General features: G+C 38.6%; 1 protein-coding gene across 7 annotated transcripts in view; it reads right to left on the bottom strand.

The window, feature by feature from the left end:
- ARB2A (ARB2 cotranscriptional regulator A) overlaps window positions 1-19,093 on the bottom strand; it is a 413,000-nt gene that overhangs the window by 175,268 nt on the left and 218,639 nt on the right. For 6 of the 7 annotated variants that reach the window (XM_014597271.3, XM_006264051.4, XM_019483457.2 and 3 more), the window contains one exon: window positions 5,204-5,323. The exons of the other annotated variant lie outside the window; for it this stretch is intronic. In XM_014597271.3, coding sequence (XP_014452757.1) covers window positions 5,204-5,323 — 120 coding nt within the window. The remainder of the gene's footprint in view (window positions 1-5,203; window positions 5,324-19,093) is intronic. 7 annotated transcript variants of the gene reach the window in all.

Genomic DNA, 19,093 nt, shown 5'->3' with positions numbered 1-19,093 from the left:
TAGTGAAAATTATGTTATGAAAGCTTATGGTATGGTTAGCAATTCAAATATTTGTACTCATGTAATGTGTTTTACCAACTCAGCATTCTACCATGTTGTACTATGAATCTTTAAAATGATTCCAATAGTTAACATATAATATATAGATCTTATCTATAATGCTATGTAAATATCATTACATATATTCAAAACTTTGGTTAGGTAGGACTGCAGTGATGCTGGTAGTTCTTCATCTGACAAGGTCGAACGGTCACAAACTTCTCCATGACTGTTTCAGGCTGGACATAATGGAGAACTTCTTTACTGTCCAAACCCCCAAGCTCTGCAATAAACTGCCGCTGGACGTGGTTCAAGCACCTACTTTAAACACCTTCAAGAGACATTTGGATGTTTATCTTGCAGGGATGACCCCTGCTGACTTCCTGCCCCTGGGGCAGGGGGCTGGATTTGAAGATCTTCCGAGGTCCCTTGCAGCCCTAATGTCCATGAAATCTATGAAATCTACTCTTCCTTTGATGATGTAATTCGACCAAATTTTAATTCCCCATGCTCTGTGATCAACAGTAATTGTAATAGTAAACACTGCAAATTTGAGACAGTGATACCAATTCTTCATGATAGCTGGAGTTTTTTTTTAAAGCTGAAGATTAATTACATTAATTGATCCATTTAAATAAAGGTAAGTTTCTATCCCTCAGGGTAATGGCGATAAGCTTGAAAATGTGAAGTACAAAGACAAATACAGGGCAAATACAGGGCGAATACAGAAGAATTCCATAAACATCATTTTGAAAGAATCTAATAATTTTTAAGTCAATGACATTTTCTGATTTATGATTTTGGAAGTGTGAGGTAGTGACATTCTTCTGATGCATCTGAAATAAGTATTTGCCTTGCGGTGTGGGTAAAAGCATGGAAATGAATTTGTTTTCAAAAAGTGATTCCCGTGACCTACTGAATCTGTTTTGAATTTCTTTCCTCTGATAGAAAGTTAGGTGCCAGTTCCCTAACTAGGTCTGCAATGCATGGCCTCAAGGATTCACACCAGCACATGGATCCAGCTGCGGTGTTAGGGCATAAGGCAGTTTCTCCTTTTTTGTCTTTCATATATAGGCACTAGGGAAAGAAAAAGCACAATAACTGTAAAATTACTGAAAGTGTCTGGCAGACTTGGAGAGGGGTTGTATTAGAAACTTATTTTGGTCAGCTTAATATAAAGGGATTCCATCAACTTGAAAACTAACACTGTCTCTCAAATTAAATGATTATAAGGTAGGATGCTGTACAAATTCCGCAATTCACATGTGGGTACAGTGAACTGCTTCTAGAAATGTATCTCCAACTATACTATACTGTAAGAGGGATAACAAAAAATAAGAAGCTGAGATAAGTTCATGAATCATGTTTTGAGTTTTCAAAATCAGTAATTAGCAGAACATGATGACCTACAACTACTTTTAGTGCCAAGTATTTAAAAAGTAATTTACTTTAAACGTTATTAGCTGCACATTTAATTTCAAACTACAATTATGCAAAGTTTTAATTAGTAAATGTTAAAGTACATTTTAGCAATAGTCTTATGATTACTATTTGTAATTCAAGCTATAAACAATATAACTAATTGCATTTATTGGTGAAACTTTACTTCCCACACATGTTAAATCACTTTCAATTATTTCTCTTGTAATCTCTGACCCAGTAAGGTACAGAAATTGTGTGCCTACACTTCAGTAACAGGATAACAGTTTCTGTGCATTCAAGCATGATCTGCACACTCCCCTGCTCTCCATAATGTCTTACAACCATGGTCATGCCCATGTGCATGCAGATCCAAAAAGGGGGCACACTAATAAAAATATCATAATTAGCAAGCATTTTTTTAATGTGTAGGCAATCTAATTCGTTCGATTAATAAGTATCTTGCCAATGATGGCTGGATATTTTGCTTTGCTGGCTGGCTGGGTAAAAAATCAAAACTGAGGGCTATATTTTGGCTAACCTTGTACAGACACAGATTAGAGGAGACTGAATAAGGTCCTGAGGTCTTTTGGATGCTCCAGACTTCATGAGGGATAGCCATAATGATTCTCCTATGCTCCAGGGAAGAGCAGAGACTGCTACCAAAGTGCTTTCAAAGGAAGCTCCCCACCATGCTATGGACTGGGTGAAAAGCTGGCAGAACAGAACTACTTGGTTGTACAAGGGCATGCTAAACCCTCAAAGGGATACAAACTAGGGAGTTCCAGAAGGTATCCTGCCATTATAAGGCTAAGTTCCTTCTAACACTTTTCCTGGAGAAAAAAAACAGCTCTGCATTGCTGTCATGATAGATTATTACTAAATGCCACAATCAAACCATGGTTAGGCACCATTAAGGGAGTGTCTGGCAGTTATTTTTCATGATCTCTACAAGGAAAAAGTAAAAGCCTAAAGATCTTTGGTCCACAATAATTGTGAACAATTAGAACAGATTCAGCAGCTTCACATATGCACATACAATATAAAAGACGATCCACTTCAAATTCTACTGTTTATTTCACCTTCTGTGGTTACAAATTAAAACAGAGGGTTACAGGAAGTCACTACACTCCAAATAAAGATATATGCTTCATATGGATATGGGATGAGCAGCTGCACACAAGGACTTCAGAACTGCTGTATCTACATTTATGTGAATCTGCTGACTCAAAATACTTGCATGGCATGTGTGAAGGAGGTGCAGTTGCTCTAATACGCTTTAAGAACTCATGAAGTTCCCTTAAGCCCAACAGCCCAATCTGTGTGCGTGTGTGCGTGCATGTAAGTGTACATGCATGTGTAAAAGAGAATGTATTCACTTTAAGATAATAACATTCCACAACGTACTTCATTTACTTAAAATATTAATCAAACATGACAAATGATGATGATGACAGTAGAATCATAAACACTGTTGATCGGTATTTGTTTTAATTATGTTTTGGTGCAATCTCAATCTAAACTTGGTTTTACTAATTGGTTATGATGGTGGTCAAGCTGGTATCAAATTTATCTTTAACAGTATATGCAAAAATAAGTGTTACTTCCCTATGATTTTTAAAATAAGGCCTATTACGTTAAATATACTTTTCATGCCTAGTTTTGCATAACAGATATGTGATGTGCCAGTGATTATATATTATATTCTTCCTCCCATGCATGCACCTCCTGCAGAGATAGCAGACTACAGAAGCTGACCCTTACTGAGACCATCTTGTCTCTCTGACAAAGCTCCTTTTTAACTTCTTACTTACTGCTTACTTCCTGTGATGGAGAAAAACTTTAGCTCAGCTTGTGATAATTTCACAGGCCCTGAGCACCCTGACCCCAGAAGCCCCAAGGTCAGAAGTCAAGTCTTGTTCTGAAACATCTGTGTGCTTCATATTAAAGTAGAACAAAAGTGGAGAAATATCCACCAGTGTGACGAGAGAAACAGGCAAAATGGGAACAACACACTGGTCATCTGTTACCCATGCCACCTCAAGCCCCTGACAAAAAATGCGATGGAAAGAACTTTACTCACTAAAGTTTCAAACCACTTTCAAATAGGTACTTTGTTTATGAAAAATGACCAAACGTCTCAAACACTGAAGCACTGAACACTGAAGTATTTCCTTCTGTCTTACATTTAGAAATGAACATAAAATACATTCATGTAATATATGTGCATGTGTCTGGTATGTGCTATCAAACAATAATACTTTACAAAACCTCATGAACCTCATGAAAACTGCAGATACTTCCGTTTCAAAAGATAACGCACACTAGAACAATCTAACAGTCTGAGTAATTGAAACTTCACAGCTTACAAAAGGGAAAAAAAGAAACAGTTATTTTATGCCATACTGGATACACAGAACAAAAGTCAGACATTTATGCAGGAGCATTTGTAACTTGACATTAATAATGACATTGTGTTATACAAAGTATCATTTACAATGACAAAACTTGGTGTTTTTGATCATTTAATTTTGGAGGAATGAAAGTCAAATTGTACAATTTGTTGACCAGTTAGTAAAACAATTGCGTGATTAGATTAGTTAAAAAGTTCTCAGGTTTCAACACTTGTGCATATAATGTGCTTTTAAACAATAAGACTGGAGGAAACAATGAGAGAGCCCAAATAGTCTTAATTTCTGCAACAGGGAAAACTAACAAAGGAAATAACAAAAACTCGTGAAATCGAGCAAGCCTTACTGCTTCTGCTTTCTTGTTGCTGAGAAGTGCTCAAACATCTATCAGGCATCTATCTTATCCCAGAGCAGAACAATAGTTAAAACTTTAAAAACAAAATCAAAGACACTCAACATGTGACTACTGTAGTTGTAATGCTTTGAATCAAGTTGTAAAATCTCTTGATCATTTTGGTTCCAGTCCTGCAGTTAGATGATGAATTTTACACATATAAGTAACTGCAGTGGACCAATCAGACTATTCACATATGTAGTGAAACACATGTGTGTGTTTTCTTAATCAATAAGCTGCCAAATCAGGCAATGCTGGTATCATAAGATTGTTTTAGGACTGAACTACTGTTTCCTAGATAAAACATGTACAAAAAAAATCCCAGCAAGAAACCAGTGTTTATAAACGGAGTGTTTTAGGTCTCCTACTAATCTTCAGTTCTCACAAGAAACCATTTTAAAGGTTTTTTATAAATTATTTTTTAAATCAAACACTTGAATACTTTAATATCTTGCAAATAAAATCAGGAAGCATAACTGTGGAGCCCATACTCTTCTGTGGAGGAATAAACTATGCAGTATTGTGACAATTATGTGAATTTAGACATAGCTTAGTTTCCTCTCATTGCTTCCATGAAACGTAATGGACTACCTTGCTTTCCAGGAAAGCCTGGCCATCAAGACCTTCAGTCTTCACACAGGCACAGAACTATCTGCACAGAAGCCTTACCATACCACTTCTTGGAATTCTTTCACAGTGGGACTGATCTAAAGCTGAAATCAATATAATTTACTTTGCCTTTCCTAGCTTCTGTAGATAAGGGGTATGGGGAGCAATGGGCTATATGCAACTGCCTTCTAATTCAACAAATAATGAAGACAAAATAGACTGTTTTTTTATTTAGATTCAATTATGCTATGTCAAAAGCTACCAAGAGCTCTAAGGTGTTCTTCCTTAAAAAACCCTTAGGATACAAGACAATGCAGAAGTCAAAACTTACCAACTCTACGAATGCAAGTCCACCATAACTGTGAGCAACAAAAAATGTGTTCTCAGCTGCTGACTGAGCAATAAAGTGGTCCCACACATAAATTGCATGTTCCTCAGGAGAGCCATTATCCTACATAGAGAAATGATATTATTCACTATAACCTATTGAAAATTAACAGCTCAATTTACAGTAATACAATCCAATTTTTTTAAAAAAATGTTCTGTTAAAGGTAAACACAAATAAATTTACTCAGTATCAAGTATAAATATATTAATTTGTCTATGAAAAAGACATTTAAGAGTGTATTTTAAAGCTGAAAAACCCATTTTTAAATACACACAAAAATGTGCATTTATAGAAATCTAAACACCATAATAGCAATTCTGTAATATTATTCAAACAAATTGTATGATTCAAACTTCTGACATTTCTTATGTGAAGTATGTGCACAGTAACATGCTTAAGTCAAGATTAAATCGGATACAATTAATAATAACAATAATATAATAAAAGCTCAAACTCAATTTTGGTATATTTCCCTATTTGCTATACTTTTTCATATCTAGCTGCGTAAAATATGGATTAGCACCAATATGACTCAAAAGTTAAAATCTTGGTGGCATTTCTAAATTGAACTTTTAAACCCTACTTATTTTATACTATTTTGCAACTATAAAGTTAAAATGCAATGTAGAAAGGGCATCTCTTAACCAGTGTCAAGTACTACTTGTGTTGGAGTGAGAGTTTTGGTAGGTCAAGTTTTTTGCTCGTTAAAGAACAGGACTTGGAATCAGAATATCTGAGTTTTACATTGCCATTTCTACTCATTCATTTTCTATGCGTCTTAAACTGTATCTCACTTTTTAGGCCCCATAAGAATTTATGTAATAAAAATAATATTTCAACCAGGAAAATTTTAAGTAACCTATATAAAAATCATGAATAAATACTAGTGAGGGCAAACAAAAGCCACAAGATTCTAATGATATAAATTATAATTCAACTGTAAACAATTTTCAAAAAGCTGAGGTAAGTTAGGTATTCCTAACTTTTGGGATTTAGGCTCATATGTACCTAAAGCCTTGCTCTGCAAAAAATATCTAGGCACCTAACTTCCAATGAGGTTCTTAGCACCCAAAATAAGTATCGTATGCCCAAATATTTTTTGGGATCTGGTCCTAGGTCACTCTGCAACCTGGAACTGTGATTCTTAAAGCATTTAAGCACATTTTTATTTAATTTCCCCTGAAGTAGAAAAGATTCAGAAATATTTATCAAACTTGCAACAGAGCAAACTCTACTACTGATTGGCTAACTCTAAGTAGCACAATAAATTTTAACCTATTACATAATGACTACTGTATAATCTCTTAAAGTGAGGGATGGGATATTTTTTTGCCTTTTGACCCTGGCATTTCAATTTGATCACAACAGAGATGCAAGTAACCACCAACATACCTCTGAAGACATGACTGGGGCCCTAGTGAAGACAAAGGGAAATGCTTTTTGATTCAGTTACAAAAGCTAAGATTTGCAAATGAATACTTTTTTTCTCTAGAGATTTAAAGGGGGGGGGACAGGGAACTATGGGACAGAGTATATTAAGGGATGCATCTTTTATTTGGGATCACTATACAGAAGGTCTATGTTGTAGGAAAATAACATTTTCCCACAGAGAAGCTTTCTTTAATCAATTACTGTGAAAGAAATTTGGAGTTTGTTTCTAATTAATAATAGCACTCTTTCTTGTAAAAGCAATTTAGAAAGTGTGTAGTTCTGGTTTAGAGCACTGACAAAATGAGAAAGATATCAGTTGTTTCTAATTAAAAACTGTGAGCTCAGTCTTGGTGCATCTCATGTTTATTATTCTGTATATCATTAGGGAAAAAGCACACCACCTGAGGGCTTTCCCAAGGACTAGAACAGCAGCAGGAAGTTTCCAAAGGATTCAGAGATCTAGTGGCAGTCCAGATAGCTCTCAGCAATTAAAGCAAAACCTGCATTCTAGTAAACTAGATTATTAACCCCAGAACTCCACTTTAGCATGAAGAGTCAACACACGTTTTCTCAATAGCTGTGGTTCTCAACCTTTTTAGACTTGAGGCAACCCTTGTTTGACAGGAGGCACACCCCAATTTATGTAAAGTAAGTAACACCCTCGTTTCAAACACTCATTTGTTACAATGATTATCTCCTTGCAGAGAGGCTGGGTAGTGGTTGAGAATCACTACTCTGAAGAAAATCACAGACACTATCCAAAATTCATTGCTTAAGGACCATAACTGCTTTTATCCAGTGATTGCTCACCTGTCCTAGTGTAAGATACATTATATTTTTGTACATTTTCTAAGCTTTAGTGGGAGTTAAAGGGGTTTATGTGGTGGAGAGGAACCAGAGTGACAACCCATCCCTAACTGGGTGGGACAGTTCCGAAAGGACAAAATCAAGTCCTGGTCCCGGGCGATGTGACTCTGGGACAGCATTTGTCCTGGATTCACAGTATCGTGCAGGGATCTGGGTTTTCTGTTCACCATGGAAAACATGGGAAAGGGTAGGTTTCGCCTTGCAGGATGGCAGAGTTCTAGCCTGCAAGAGGCTGTGGGGAGCAGGATGCAGGGCCATACACATGCACATGGCCAGCAACACAGCCCAAGACAGTGATAGAGAGCAGCTCCCCCAGCTGCCTGCAGGTAAGTCTATGGGGGGCCCCCAGGGTGAGGGAGGGGGAGTGGGGCAGGGTTGGCAGCTGGGGCAGGGAGGCACTGCCCAGCCAGGGGCATGGACCCCAGGGCAGGAATGTGTGGACACAAGACCTGGCTGGGGAGCAGAACAGAGCCATAGAAGGCTCAAAGGGGGGACGGGGGACAGCTCCCCACTGCTGCATGCACTCTCAGGGAGGAGGGAATGGGGATTTGTGTGTAGATTTGTGCGCAGGGCAGGGGAGGGCGTGGGCTCAGGTCTTCCTACCCTGCTGTCCTGCCCCCAGGAGCCTTGTGCTGGCCACATTGCCATTGTGAGGTGCCCCCTGCCTGCCTGGCAAAAATGACTCATAGTTGTGCCCCTTGTTGCTGCTAGGTGGGCAGGAGCAAGGCTCCCAGGGGTAGGACAACAGGGCAGGGAGCCCCAAGTTTGCAGTGGGCAGCCTGCATATGCCCCCACCCTCTATGGGCTCCACTTGGCTCTGCTCTGGCTGGTGGGAGTGCGGGGTGGGGGGAGAGCGGCATTTGCCCTCCCTTCCAATTTGGAACACCCTAGGAGGAACTCTAGTCTGCAGAAAACAGCAGATCTCTTTAGGATTTGGAATTATGCTGGTTCCATTACAGCTTGGGGATTAACTGGATTTGTCTGGCCTTGAATAAATTATGATGCTGGGTACTATAGTTTTGATATGGAAGGTAACAGTTCAAGGAAGCTGTTGCTCCCCTTCCTTTCACTACTGTTAGACTATGTTGCACTTACATGCCATCTTGTTAAATTATTTTAATAAAGTGGAAACCTCTTGGTCATACTTTCCATAATTTTCCATATGACCACAAAAGAAGGGAATTAAAAGTTATATCACTTGCTTTGTAAGATAGTCATGAGGCTTAATTTAGTTTCACTTTTTGACTGTTTTAAGACCATTAGCTGGAAGGATGTTATAAAAGCAGAGGCCAAAATTTTCCAAATAACATGCCTGAATTTATAGATCTAAATCCCATAATTCTATGCTTAAATAAATGGCTTGATTTTTAGATGTGCTGAAATTGATAACAGTGTGGGGTTTTAGCACTGTGAAAATCAATAATTTATTCACGGTCCTAAATATGTTTTTATAGGTGCCTATCCTGAGGCATCCATCTTTGAAAGGTTTGTCTCCAATGTATTATTACTAAAAATGTATTTTTTTCTTTTTACCCTGACATTCAACTTGTAAGTTGCTTCATGAAGATTTTAAATTAAATTTGTCTCTGGTGACTTTACTGCAGCAGATTTTTCTTATCTTTTGCCTTATAAGATCTTTTGTGCATTTTATATTGAGTTTAGCTTATTTCTTACAAATTATAGCAAGACTCAATAAAGATTTTGTAGACTCATGCTTGTTTGACTAAATTATTTGAGTCATGCTTAGAAAGAGGGAAGGATTTGTGTGTGTTTTTAACTTTTCTTGTCTCGGAGTTACCAGTTGGAATTTAGAAGTCACAACAATACAACATTCCCAGTCATAAACTATAACTATAAAGTATAAAACTGTTGCAGTTTAAAAGTCTGAGGGTCAGATTATGCAATACAAAGGGGCTTGAAGGGACACTGTACTGCCTAGTGTAGGATAGCTACTTACTGCAACGATTCTGATCAGCGCCTTCTATGCCTTGCTGGTAAAAGGTAAGGGACATGGCAATGGGAAGCCTCACCAGCCATGATCTTCACTGGTTTAAGAGTATGGGGTGACATCATGCCAATAACAGAAGTTACAGCTGCTCCTCTGCATTTTTACTTAGGTTTGGGTTGAATGGTTGAGGATCAGGAAGCTTTAACCTGGCAGAGCCCCTAACAACTTTGCTAGGTGGGCAATGGAGGATCTGCCCGAGACTAAAATATCTGATACAGTTTATAACACACTGCTACTATGGAAATCTTACATAGGTCATTAATTTTTAAAGAACTTTTATATAAGGTTTAATATGCTACTTAATTCATAAATAAGCAGCAACACTTAGATATGTATCTTAATGGCTATCTTAATTTTCATCCTTTTTCTAGCAGAAAACAGAAAGAGTAGACCTTATATGCTGTCAGTGGGCATGTCTACATGTGCCTATTAACATGCAGCAATAAGCTCTGGAGTTTATCACTGCCAGGCATGCGTCTGCCCATGCACCTGGATTGCAGCACACTGAGCTGGGTTGTAGCAGCCCTGGCTGCCAGGGTACCTGAGGGGGTCATCCTGCCAGCCTGGGGCTGTTCTGATACAGCTCAGTGTACTGTGTGGGGGCTGACTGGGGCACGAGGGTGATTCAGCACAGAACTTGCCAGCAGGCAGCCCCCACACTGAAGCACCCTTGTGCCCCAGCCAGCCAGGTTGGTGTCTACACATATGCTGATGCTCAAAAAAAAAACTTTGGAGCAGGGTAGTACTTCTATTTACTACCCTATACTAGTACTTACAAGTACTAGCCTGCTGCAGAGTTTATTAGTTTCATGTGCTCTGATAGGGGCACATATATAGCTGCTGCGATGTTTACTGTGCAATTAATTTGGCAACTGCACAGTAAATGTCTTGTGTAGATGCACCCAGCGGGTGGATCTACATATGCAATTAACGCCACTGAATATACGTTGGCTCAATTTAAGCCAGAGTAAATTAATCCTGATATCACTGTCTATACATGTGTTTAACTGCAGTAATTTACTGCGCTGCCAGATATCACTTGTATCTGACAGGATTATCCAGCAGTGCAGTAAATTAGTCTACTGCACCTTAATTGCCACGCACATGTAGATGGTGGTGCTTTACTGCACAGCAAATTAGTCTGCTGCACAGTAAAATACCTTGTAAAATACCTTGTGTAGATGCACCCAGTGATTACTAAGTCTATCCAGCCTATCAGATATTGAATGCGTGTCATACTTGTGGGCATCAAACATGATAGAGGATTACCTTGGAAGTAAAAGAGTTTTACATTGTGCAATAGAAGTATAGTACTTTAGATCAGTTCATATACATTGCTTTTCTATTTTAGTTTATACAGCGTATTACAGGAAGTGCACATCTTTTCCATTTTAGTTTATACAGTGTCTTACAGGAAGTGCACATTTTCAGCATGTAGCTAAAAATAAGGGCATTTTATTCCTGACTTATAGAGGTGATATGGAATACAATTATCCACATCTTTGGTCCTGGTTAGGTTAAAAACAGGTACATAGAATTCTCAGAAAACATGTTTTTGCCACATTGAATAGTTCCTTTTCAGCAATAAAGGGATCACCAGGTGTTTCCAAACAGAAATAGCATTAAATTTTATTTGCTAATCTATAAATGAGCACTCACGTACTGCGTTAAGAATAGATTTCCATTGCTAATTATGAAGCAAAGAGCTTTTGTTTTTGTGATACCTATCTTTTAAATATTATCAATTAGCTATGTATGAAAACATGCCTTAGCTTTCCAAAGCAAATTGTTATTGCCTTCAGAATGGACAAAAACTGTTAATATGAAGCTTTTCATCATAATAGCAGAAGTTTAATCAGATAGTTTAACAGTTCATTTTATAAAAATGATATGGAAATGATTAATAAATTAATGTTTCTAGTAGACAAAGCAATTTAAAATCCCTGGACCAGATCCTCTGCTGCAGCTGAGAGATGCTTGATGCAGCAGACTAGAGGTGGGGGGTCAAGAAACAGGTTATGGCTCTGTGATCCTCTGATCAGCTTGGTCTTGGCTCAGGCCCTGGCACAGGTTACAAAATTCTGGGGCTGCTCTAACCTATACCAGTCTCAAAGGGACCATCAACTGTCTGAGAATAAATGGAGTGCAGCTATGTTTTTGCCATGCCTGCTTTACACCCATCCACCCCCTCACTTTCCTCATGCTGGGGCACAGAAGTTGTTCATGCTGGCTTCATGCATGTTAAGAACGTCCTCATGCTGAGGTTATTCTCATCTTGCCAAGCATGGCAAGGATCTAAACCCCTTGCACCCCACTGGAATGGGAAAGGAACCAGAACAACAGAGAAAATCTCATCCTCTGAGCTGCCATACAATACATGTTACATCCCAGCCTGGTCTTTGCTACTGTTTTTGCCCAGTTTTGATGTGGTATCTGACTTTTTTGCTAGAAGTCCTACAGAACTTACATAATGAAAATGCAGTTACTAATATTATCTTGCATTTTCCTGTTAACATGAAATATTGTTTTTTTGATAAAATGCTACCACCAATCTTCTGTTCCAAGCAGAAGTAAGATGCTGCTTGCACTATAGGGAAACAATCAGTTACATTTTTGCAATACCACATAAAATATTTTACTTTGCAGTTTCATAAGAAATTAACAAATGCTTGTGGATAAGTTCTCTTGCAAGGGTACTTTACTATAACAAAATGAGATGCCTCAATTTTTGGTTTGTCATTTGCTTAAATATTATAGTTTGCTAGGGTAAGAGCTGTAAGGTATAATATTTTAATGAATCGAGGCAACAGAGTACACAGATAAGCAGTGTGCATACAGTAAATACAGTGATGTGTTCTGTTGCATTCAAAATACAGGTTGAATTTACTAATGTAATATTGCAGTCATTAATTGTTAAATACCAAGCTGAAGTGATGCTGGAACCAAAGCCTTATCAACTATGCCAGATTCTAACACCCAGACATTGCAAGGTCTGCAGTTATGATGGACTACCTGAGCTGATAACACATGGAATTATCTAAACAACATTTGCATATTTGTGTAATTATTTCCTAAGGTTAATTAGCTCCTGCAAAGCAGCTTGCCCTTTGAGACTGCTTACTGTGACAGGTTCACATATTTCCTGTTTCAATGCCAATTTTTACAGATTTTTTTAGCTAACCTGTTGCTGGAAAGTTACAGATCCTGCCAGGTACTCAGGTTCCTCAGTTGCTATTAACTTTAATGGAGTAGAGACAATTCAGAACAATGAAGAATCAGCATCAAGTAACTAACACTAAAATACATATCACTTTTTAAATGTCATATATATCCATAGTATTCACAGAAGAGCAAATTAAAATTTGTTTTAAGTCCCTGTAACAGTTCTTTCTTTTCCATGTCCAGTATAGTTTAGGAAATTTATCATGAACGAACTTAAACACACAACTTTTCTATGGTAGAGTTATATATATAACTTCATTATTTAAAAATATCACTACTTAAAGGTAAGTTTCATAATTGTCTGTAGTTCTGCAATCACCTTTCATCTTAACATCTCAAAAGTCTCATTATATCTCTGTGGGCTAAAGTAAATGTGTTAAATATATGAGATGTGAGTCATATGCTGAAAGCCTGTACCAGAGTTGTCAAGAGAGCTGAAAACTTATGACTTCTGATCCTGTGTTATAAGCAATACAAAACACTTCCTCTTCTTTTATATGTAAAATTCCTCCTGTTGCCTAAGCTCAAAAAAGTAAGATTTTTTTTTTAGGATAAACTTGTGTAAAGAGCAATTCACATAGCTTTACCTGAAAAACTTTAAATGTAAAAATAAAAAGAGAATAGGAAGATGAATATGAGAATGAGAGTTGGTACCTGGAGAAGTTGTAGATTGTCATTAAAAAGTTAGGAGTGAAATAATGTTTTCACTGGAGAACAGTTAGTATTACAAAAAAATCTTTCTACAAAATATTATATATTTCAAATAAAACAAAATGAAACAAAGGAAACCCTAAACCCCACTCCCTGTTAGTAGGCAATCCTTCATTGTACTACATTTCTTGACTTACACCACCCTCTTAATTTAAACTTTGCCCTGTTAACTGCACAGCATTACACACACACACACACACACACACACACACACACACACACAGAGGGAACCTAAACATTAAGTACTGGCATTTCACTGGGTATGAATTCATTGAATAGGAATTGGAAAGCTCTGCTTTCCTCGTCCCTTCTCCATGTTCCCCAGTTCAACATCTTCATTTCCTGTGGTTCTCTGCATTCCTGCACTCCCTTATTTCCTGCTCCTAACATCTCAAAAGTCTCATTATATCTTCACCCCACCTCCCTGCTCCACCACATCATATCAGTCTCCTATATCACTTTGCCACCAATTGCAGGACAAAGCAGCACATCTCCATGCAGTCCCATTACCCAAGATCAAGTCCCTCTCAGTTCATTGCACATCTCTTCCAAGAACCTGCTCCCTCATTCTCTCCTTGGCCATATCTGTCAGTAGCTAGTCAATTTATTTTTAAAAGTGTGTAAATAACATTTGAAACCATTTTGTAAATACTTGGAACTAACAAGGTTTCCTGATGATGATCTTGGGGTAAAGAGGCTGGGGCTGCTGCAGAAAACAGAAGACTGCTTTGCTACTTTACATCACAGGCTGTCCTGTGTAGCGCATTTCTCCAGTCCAGTTCTAATAAACAGAACACCAGTAACTGTCATCATTCAAGACTGTTACAGGCCTTTGTGTGTCACATGCCCTTATTCAGGCCACAGAACTACCGACTCTCAATATTACTGAAGCACACCAAGTGTTTTTAAAGTTGCTTCCATTTCTCTGGCTTCTCTTGCAAATAGATGTTCACCATACATTACTTCTATTCTGACTGAAGTCAGGTTGCTGACAGTTGAATGTTTACAATTAGTGACTAATACTAAAGAGCCAATAGGGTCTACCCCTGGAAATGAAATCCTCATTTTGGTCAAACAAAATTTCATATGGTAGATTGATGACTTTCCTTTCCACTTCTCACCAGCATCAGAGCGGAAACAAAGGCTGGCATTCAGTGTAACACCACAGCATTTAGTCATGGGGGCGCATCTACATGTTTATTAATGCATAGTACCTACTGTGCATTAAATTGAGTACTTGCAAATGGAAGTACTCAATTAATGCACAGTAGGCTGCCCTACTGTGCATTAGCTCGATTGCATGCTTCTTTATGATGGTTAATGCGCAGCAGACTAATGCTACTGTGCATTAGCCTAATAGCACAGTTTTTTGCTGTGATGCTGTAATGCGCAGTCAATTAGTCTACTGCACATTAAGCATCTCATGTAGACATGCCCAGAAGGAGGACTTGGCAGCACTGAGAATCTTCCTTGCAGCAGCACCATGAAGAAGAATCTGAAAAGAAAGAGCATGGGAAACCTTCTTGACTAACAGATCATCTCCCTTCCATCACTGCAAGAAAAAAGTCTGGCATACTCGCATATGGGCTGCCTTTTCCATCCTCTTTGAGGCAGAGTCAGAACAGCCCTATAGTTTGAGTGCAGTGTAGAATTCCAAGAGACCCCAAGTGGGAGAAAGCTGAGACAAAAGGAATAAGAAGCTGGGCAGCCTGTTACTTTAAAGAAGTCAGAAAGTAGAAGAAAGGGACCAAAAAGGAAAGGGAAGATTTAAAGCCTGTGACAGGCCCAAGGCTAAATTATAAAGGGGAGCCATAACCATCTCACACTACTTCTTCAGCAAAGTCAACTAAAATACCTGTAACAAGTTGGAGTTTCTAGACCATGACATTTTACAAAGTGTTCAAAAGTGAACTTTTGGTAAATTTTCAAAGCATCTGACTTTTTTTAAAATCAAACTCTCAAGAAAATGTCTACCCTAGAAATAACAGGAACATCAGGAAAAGTCATGTGGAAGTAGAAAATTACTGTATTTACTTGAATATGGGACTCCCCCCCCCACCCGAGTCAGCAGGGGGGAAAAAAGCTCCTCATCTTACATTCTCATACAAAGGAACCTCAAGTACATTGTTTATCATTAAACTGCTTCCATTAAGGAAATGGGAAACCAACTATGAAGCTGATTAAATGCAGCCAACACTGAGCACAGCTATGAAACACATGGCCCATATTGGGCAAACATACTTATGGGAACCTACCAGAAGAATAGGTTATTGCAGTCCATCTGAATAAGATTTATGGTACTTCTTGTTTTGCTCAACCTCAGTACTGACTCTTTTTCATGTCATGGTGAGCCACTACATTGCATACATTTCAACTTCCACTTCACTCTTACAGCTAAGCTATGATTTCTTTCCCATTACCAATGATTCCCGTTTCTTCACCAGCCTTAAATGCCTGATAAACATCCCCAAAGAGCCTGAAACCATTCAGAATTTCTGTCACCCTTCTCTCAGCCTTTGCATATGATTAGTGTGGCCCTGCCCTCTAGGAGGTAGAGCTGGACCAGGTTGCCCTGTGACTCATCTACATATACATTTTTGGAGGATCCCAGGACTTTTGCCAAGAACACCCAATTTTAGTAATAAATGTAGGGCTAATTAGCAATGGATCTTCTGTGGGGAGTATCTGGAGTACACACACATACTGAACAGTGTTGAACTGTGAGGTTACCATGGCTTGAAATGCTGTTGATTGGTGGGGCCCAGCCCAATGAACTATGTCATAAATCAGAAGTCTTTGACTTTGGACTCATGCATGTAGGGGCAATATCATGATCAAGGTAATGCAATTAAAGTGGCACTGTATAGTGGAGAGTATACCCTTGTCTGCCTGCAGATGAGGCTCCTTATGAGAGCCTCATAGTTAGTGTATCACTGGCCAGCTTCCAGCGGATCTTGGCTACATGCTGACTTCATGGAAGTGGGAGATACTTCTCTAGCTTGCATCCGAACACTAAGTCTTCAGGCTTAGACCTGCACGTAGGATGCCTGCCAAAAGATTTGGAAGTATCTGAAGCCCCAGGCTGGGGTGGAGGATACTTGCTGGTAGCAGGACCACATATGGTTTTTGAGTAATTCAATGGATTTGGAACTGATCTGGCTAATTTGACCTGGGACATGAAAAATTTTTCTTAAAAAATAAAAATTGTACTACATTTTAAGAAGGTGCCAAAGTACTGCTCAAAAGTGTATTTATGGAGTACCTGTGCTAAAACTTGCAGAAGTTTCAAAAAAGTTAAAATGCATCAATTCTGGATGAACTAACTCTATGAATGATATAGTTATCTATTATCTATAGTTACTGATTATTATAGGCACGTTTATTTTAAAGTGAGTGTTTTCAAATTTGCCCCTCATTTCCATGTGCTCATTGAAAGCAGGGTCTGACAGTAAGGGGGTGGGAAGGGGCCACAGAGGGGCCAAGTTGAGGGGGCCACCTAACCCCTCCAGATTTATTTTTCCTGCTGTAGCGGGGGGGAGGCATATTCAAGGCAAACTTCCAACAATTAGATTCTATACCAGGAAAATTATAACAAATTTATAAGTTTTCCATATAAAGAATCTAATTATTGGGGGGGGGGGGAATTTATATTCAGGATATTCTTATATTTGAGCAAATACAATATATAGTGAGGAGGCAGCTTCAGCCTCAATTATCAAGTAATTATTGCTTGAAAATATGTGAGGAAAATGGAGGTCCAGTGCTGCGATAGTGGTAGCATAATGATAGGCTCACATTTATGCAACTCTGAAGGAAGTGAATTTTCAAAAGGGATTAGAGACAGAAAGTCTTGTACACAGAGATATCCAAGATAAAGGGAATAGGAAGGAAGAAAGAAGGGGAAGAAGGGCAAAGGGAAATTAGGCTCATTGGTGGAACAAATTGAGCATGATAGCATGGGATAAAACTTGAGCAGAAATGCATGTGGGGGCAGGTTTATGCTAAACTTAAAAGCATACATCAAGAATCTAGAATTTGATGAACAAGGGAAGGAGGTACAACCAAAGGTACACAAAGAAGGGAACATTAAAGACTGAATGACAGATCAGGAAGGTGACTTTAATAGTTGTGTTCTGAACAGAATGGAGGCAACTGGATGAGAAACAATAAGGCTAGAGAGAAAAAACAATCAATAGGTAGATAACAAGCATCTTGGCCTTGAGACTAGAGGGAGGATAGATTTTCAGTCAGTTGCAGTTCTATGTAAAAAACAGCAGGATTTGGCAATAGCCTGGATACAGAGGTTTATTGTTGCCAAATTTTATGCAGTTCTATGTCTGACATTTTCTGCAAATATAAGAAATTTATTTTGTACACTTTTGCAAATGGTGTGATTTAACGCTGGTGAAAGACACTAGTCTCAATCAGCTCCTATGTACATCAACATTAGCATGCAGTTGCATATTATTTTGCGCAACGTGGCTGACTGGTTGGAATTAAACCTACAGATTTTAGATCAGTGATTCTCAACAAGGGTGCCTTGAGATCCTTTCAAGGCTACCTCAGGGTGCCACAAAATGTTAGCACTGTTAGTTCTGCAAACACGATTCATAAGATAAACCCAGAGATTTCAAATAGGAATCAACAGTGTTAAAAACATTCTGACTTATGGTCTTTCTGAGTCCTCTGCAATGTAGCATTGCTCTATTATTTTCTATAGTAAAAAATAGGGGTTGCTGCTGATAGCTTTATCAATTTGGGTCCAGGAACCCTGAAATCTGTGGCAGGCCATGCCCCACAATCTCCGGTAGCTCACTGGACAATGGCAGCCCAGCTAGAACTATTCTGTGGGCTAGATCTTGGCCCACAGGCCATATGTTGGACACCCCTGATCTAAGTGTTATAAACAGCACAGGTATAGTCATCATTTGGAACATTAATCCTGCAAAGCTGTGTGTCAAACTGCTTGAAGCTTGTATCTTTCATAGCTGGGATAAAGATTTTTTGAACCTTTTACACCATGGTTAAAGCATGCCAGTTTCTATAACCAAGAGAACACAAGGTAGTGATGTTTGATTGCCATTGATTCATCAGCCCAAATGACCAGAAACTTATTCACAGCTGAGTCAACTCAGCCTTTGGCATGACTGCAAAGCAGGGTTTGAACCCATACCACAAAAACTACAGCAATATGCTTTGAGCACTCTGCCATGACGCCACTGTGCAACTTCACAATTACCACTTCTGCAACATGAATGAATGAATGATGGACATTCTTCCATGGTGTAAAATTATGAGGCCTTAGTTAATAATAAGGGCTTTGAAGTGCACCGAGATATTTATAGCATACAGTAGCAGAAGGTGGGATAAAATGCAGTCTTATGACTTAGCCTGGCAGTTCAATGAACATTCCACTTGGCCACAGAGGTCCAAATGTATCACACTCTAAATGTATAACACCATCTTAACTAGACTGAAAGGCATGGCAGACCTGCTAAATGAATGCCCCATAAAATGCACAACACCTAGCAGATATGGTGTATTAAGAACAACTCAAAAACTGAGCCTGGGAGTCTGAAAAGATAGTCAAAAC

Source organism: Alligator mississippiensis, chromosome 3 (assembly GCF_030867095.1).
Source record: "Alligator mississippiensis isolate rAllMis1 chromosome 3, rAllMis1, whole genome shotgun sequence".
NCBI lineage: Eukaryota > Metazoa > Chordata > Crocodylia > Alligatoridae > Alligator > Alligator mississippiensis.
The sequence above is the reverse complement of the archived record's forward strand: the minus strand, read 5'-3'. Positions and strand labels throughout refer to the sequence as shown.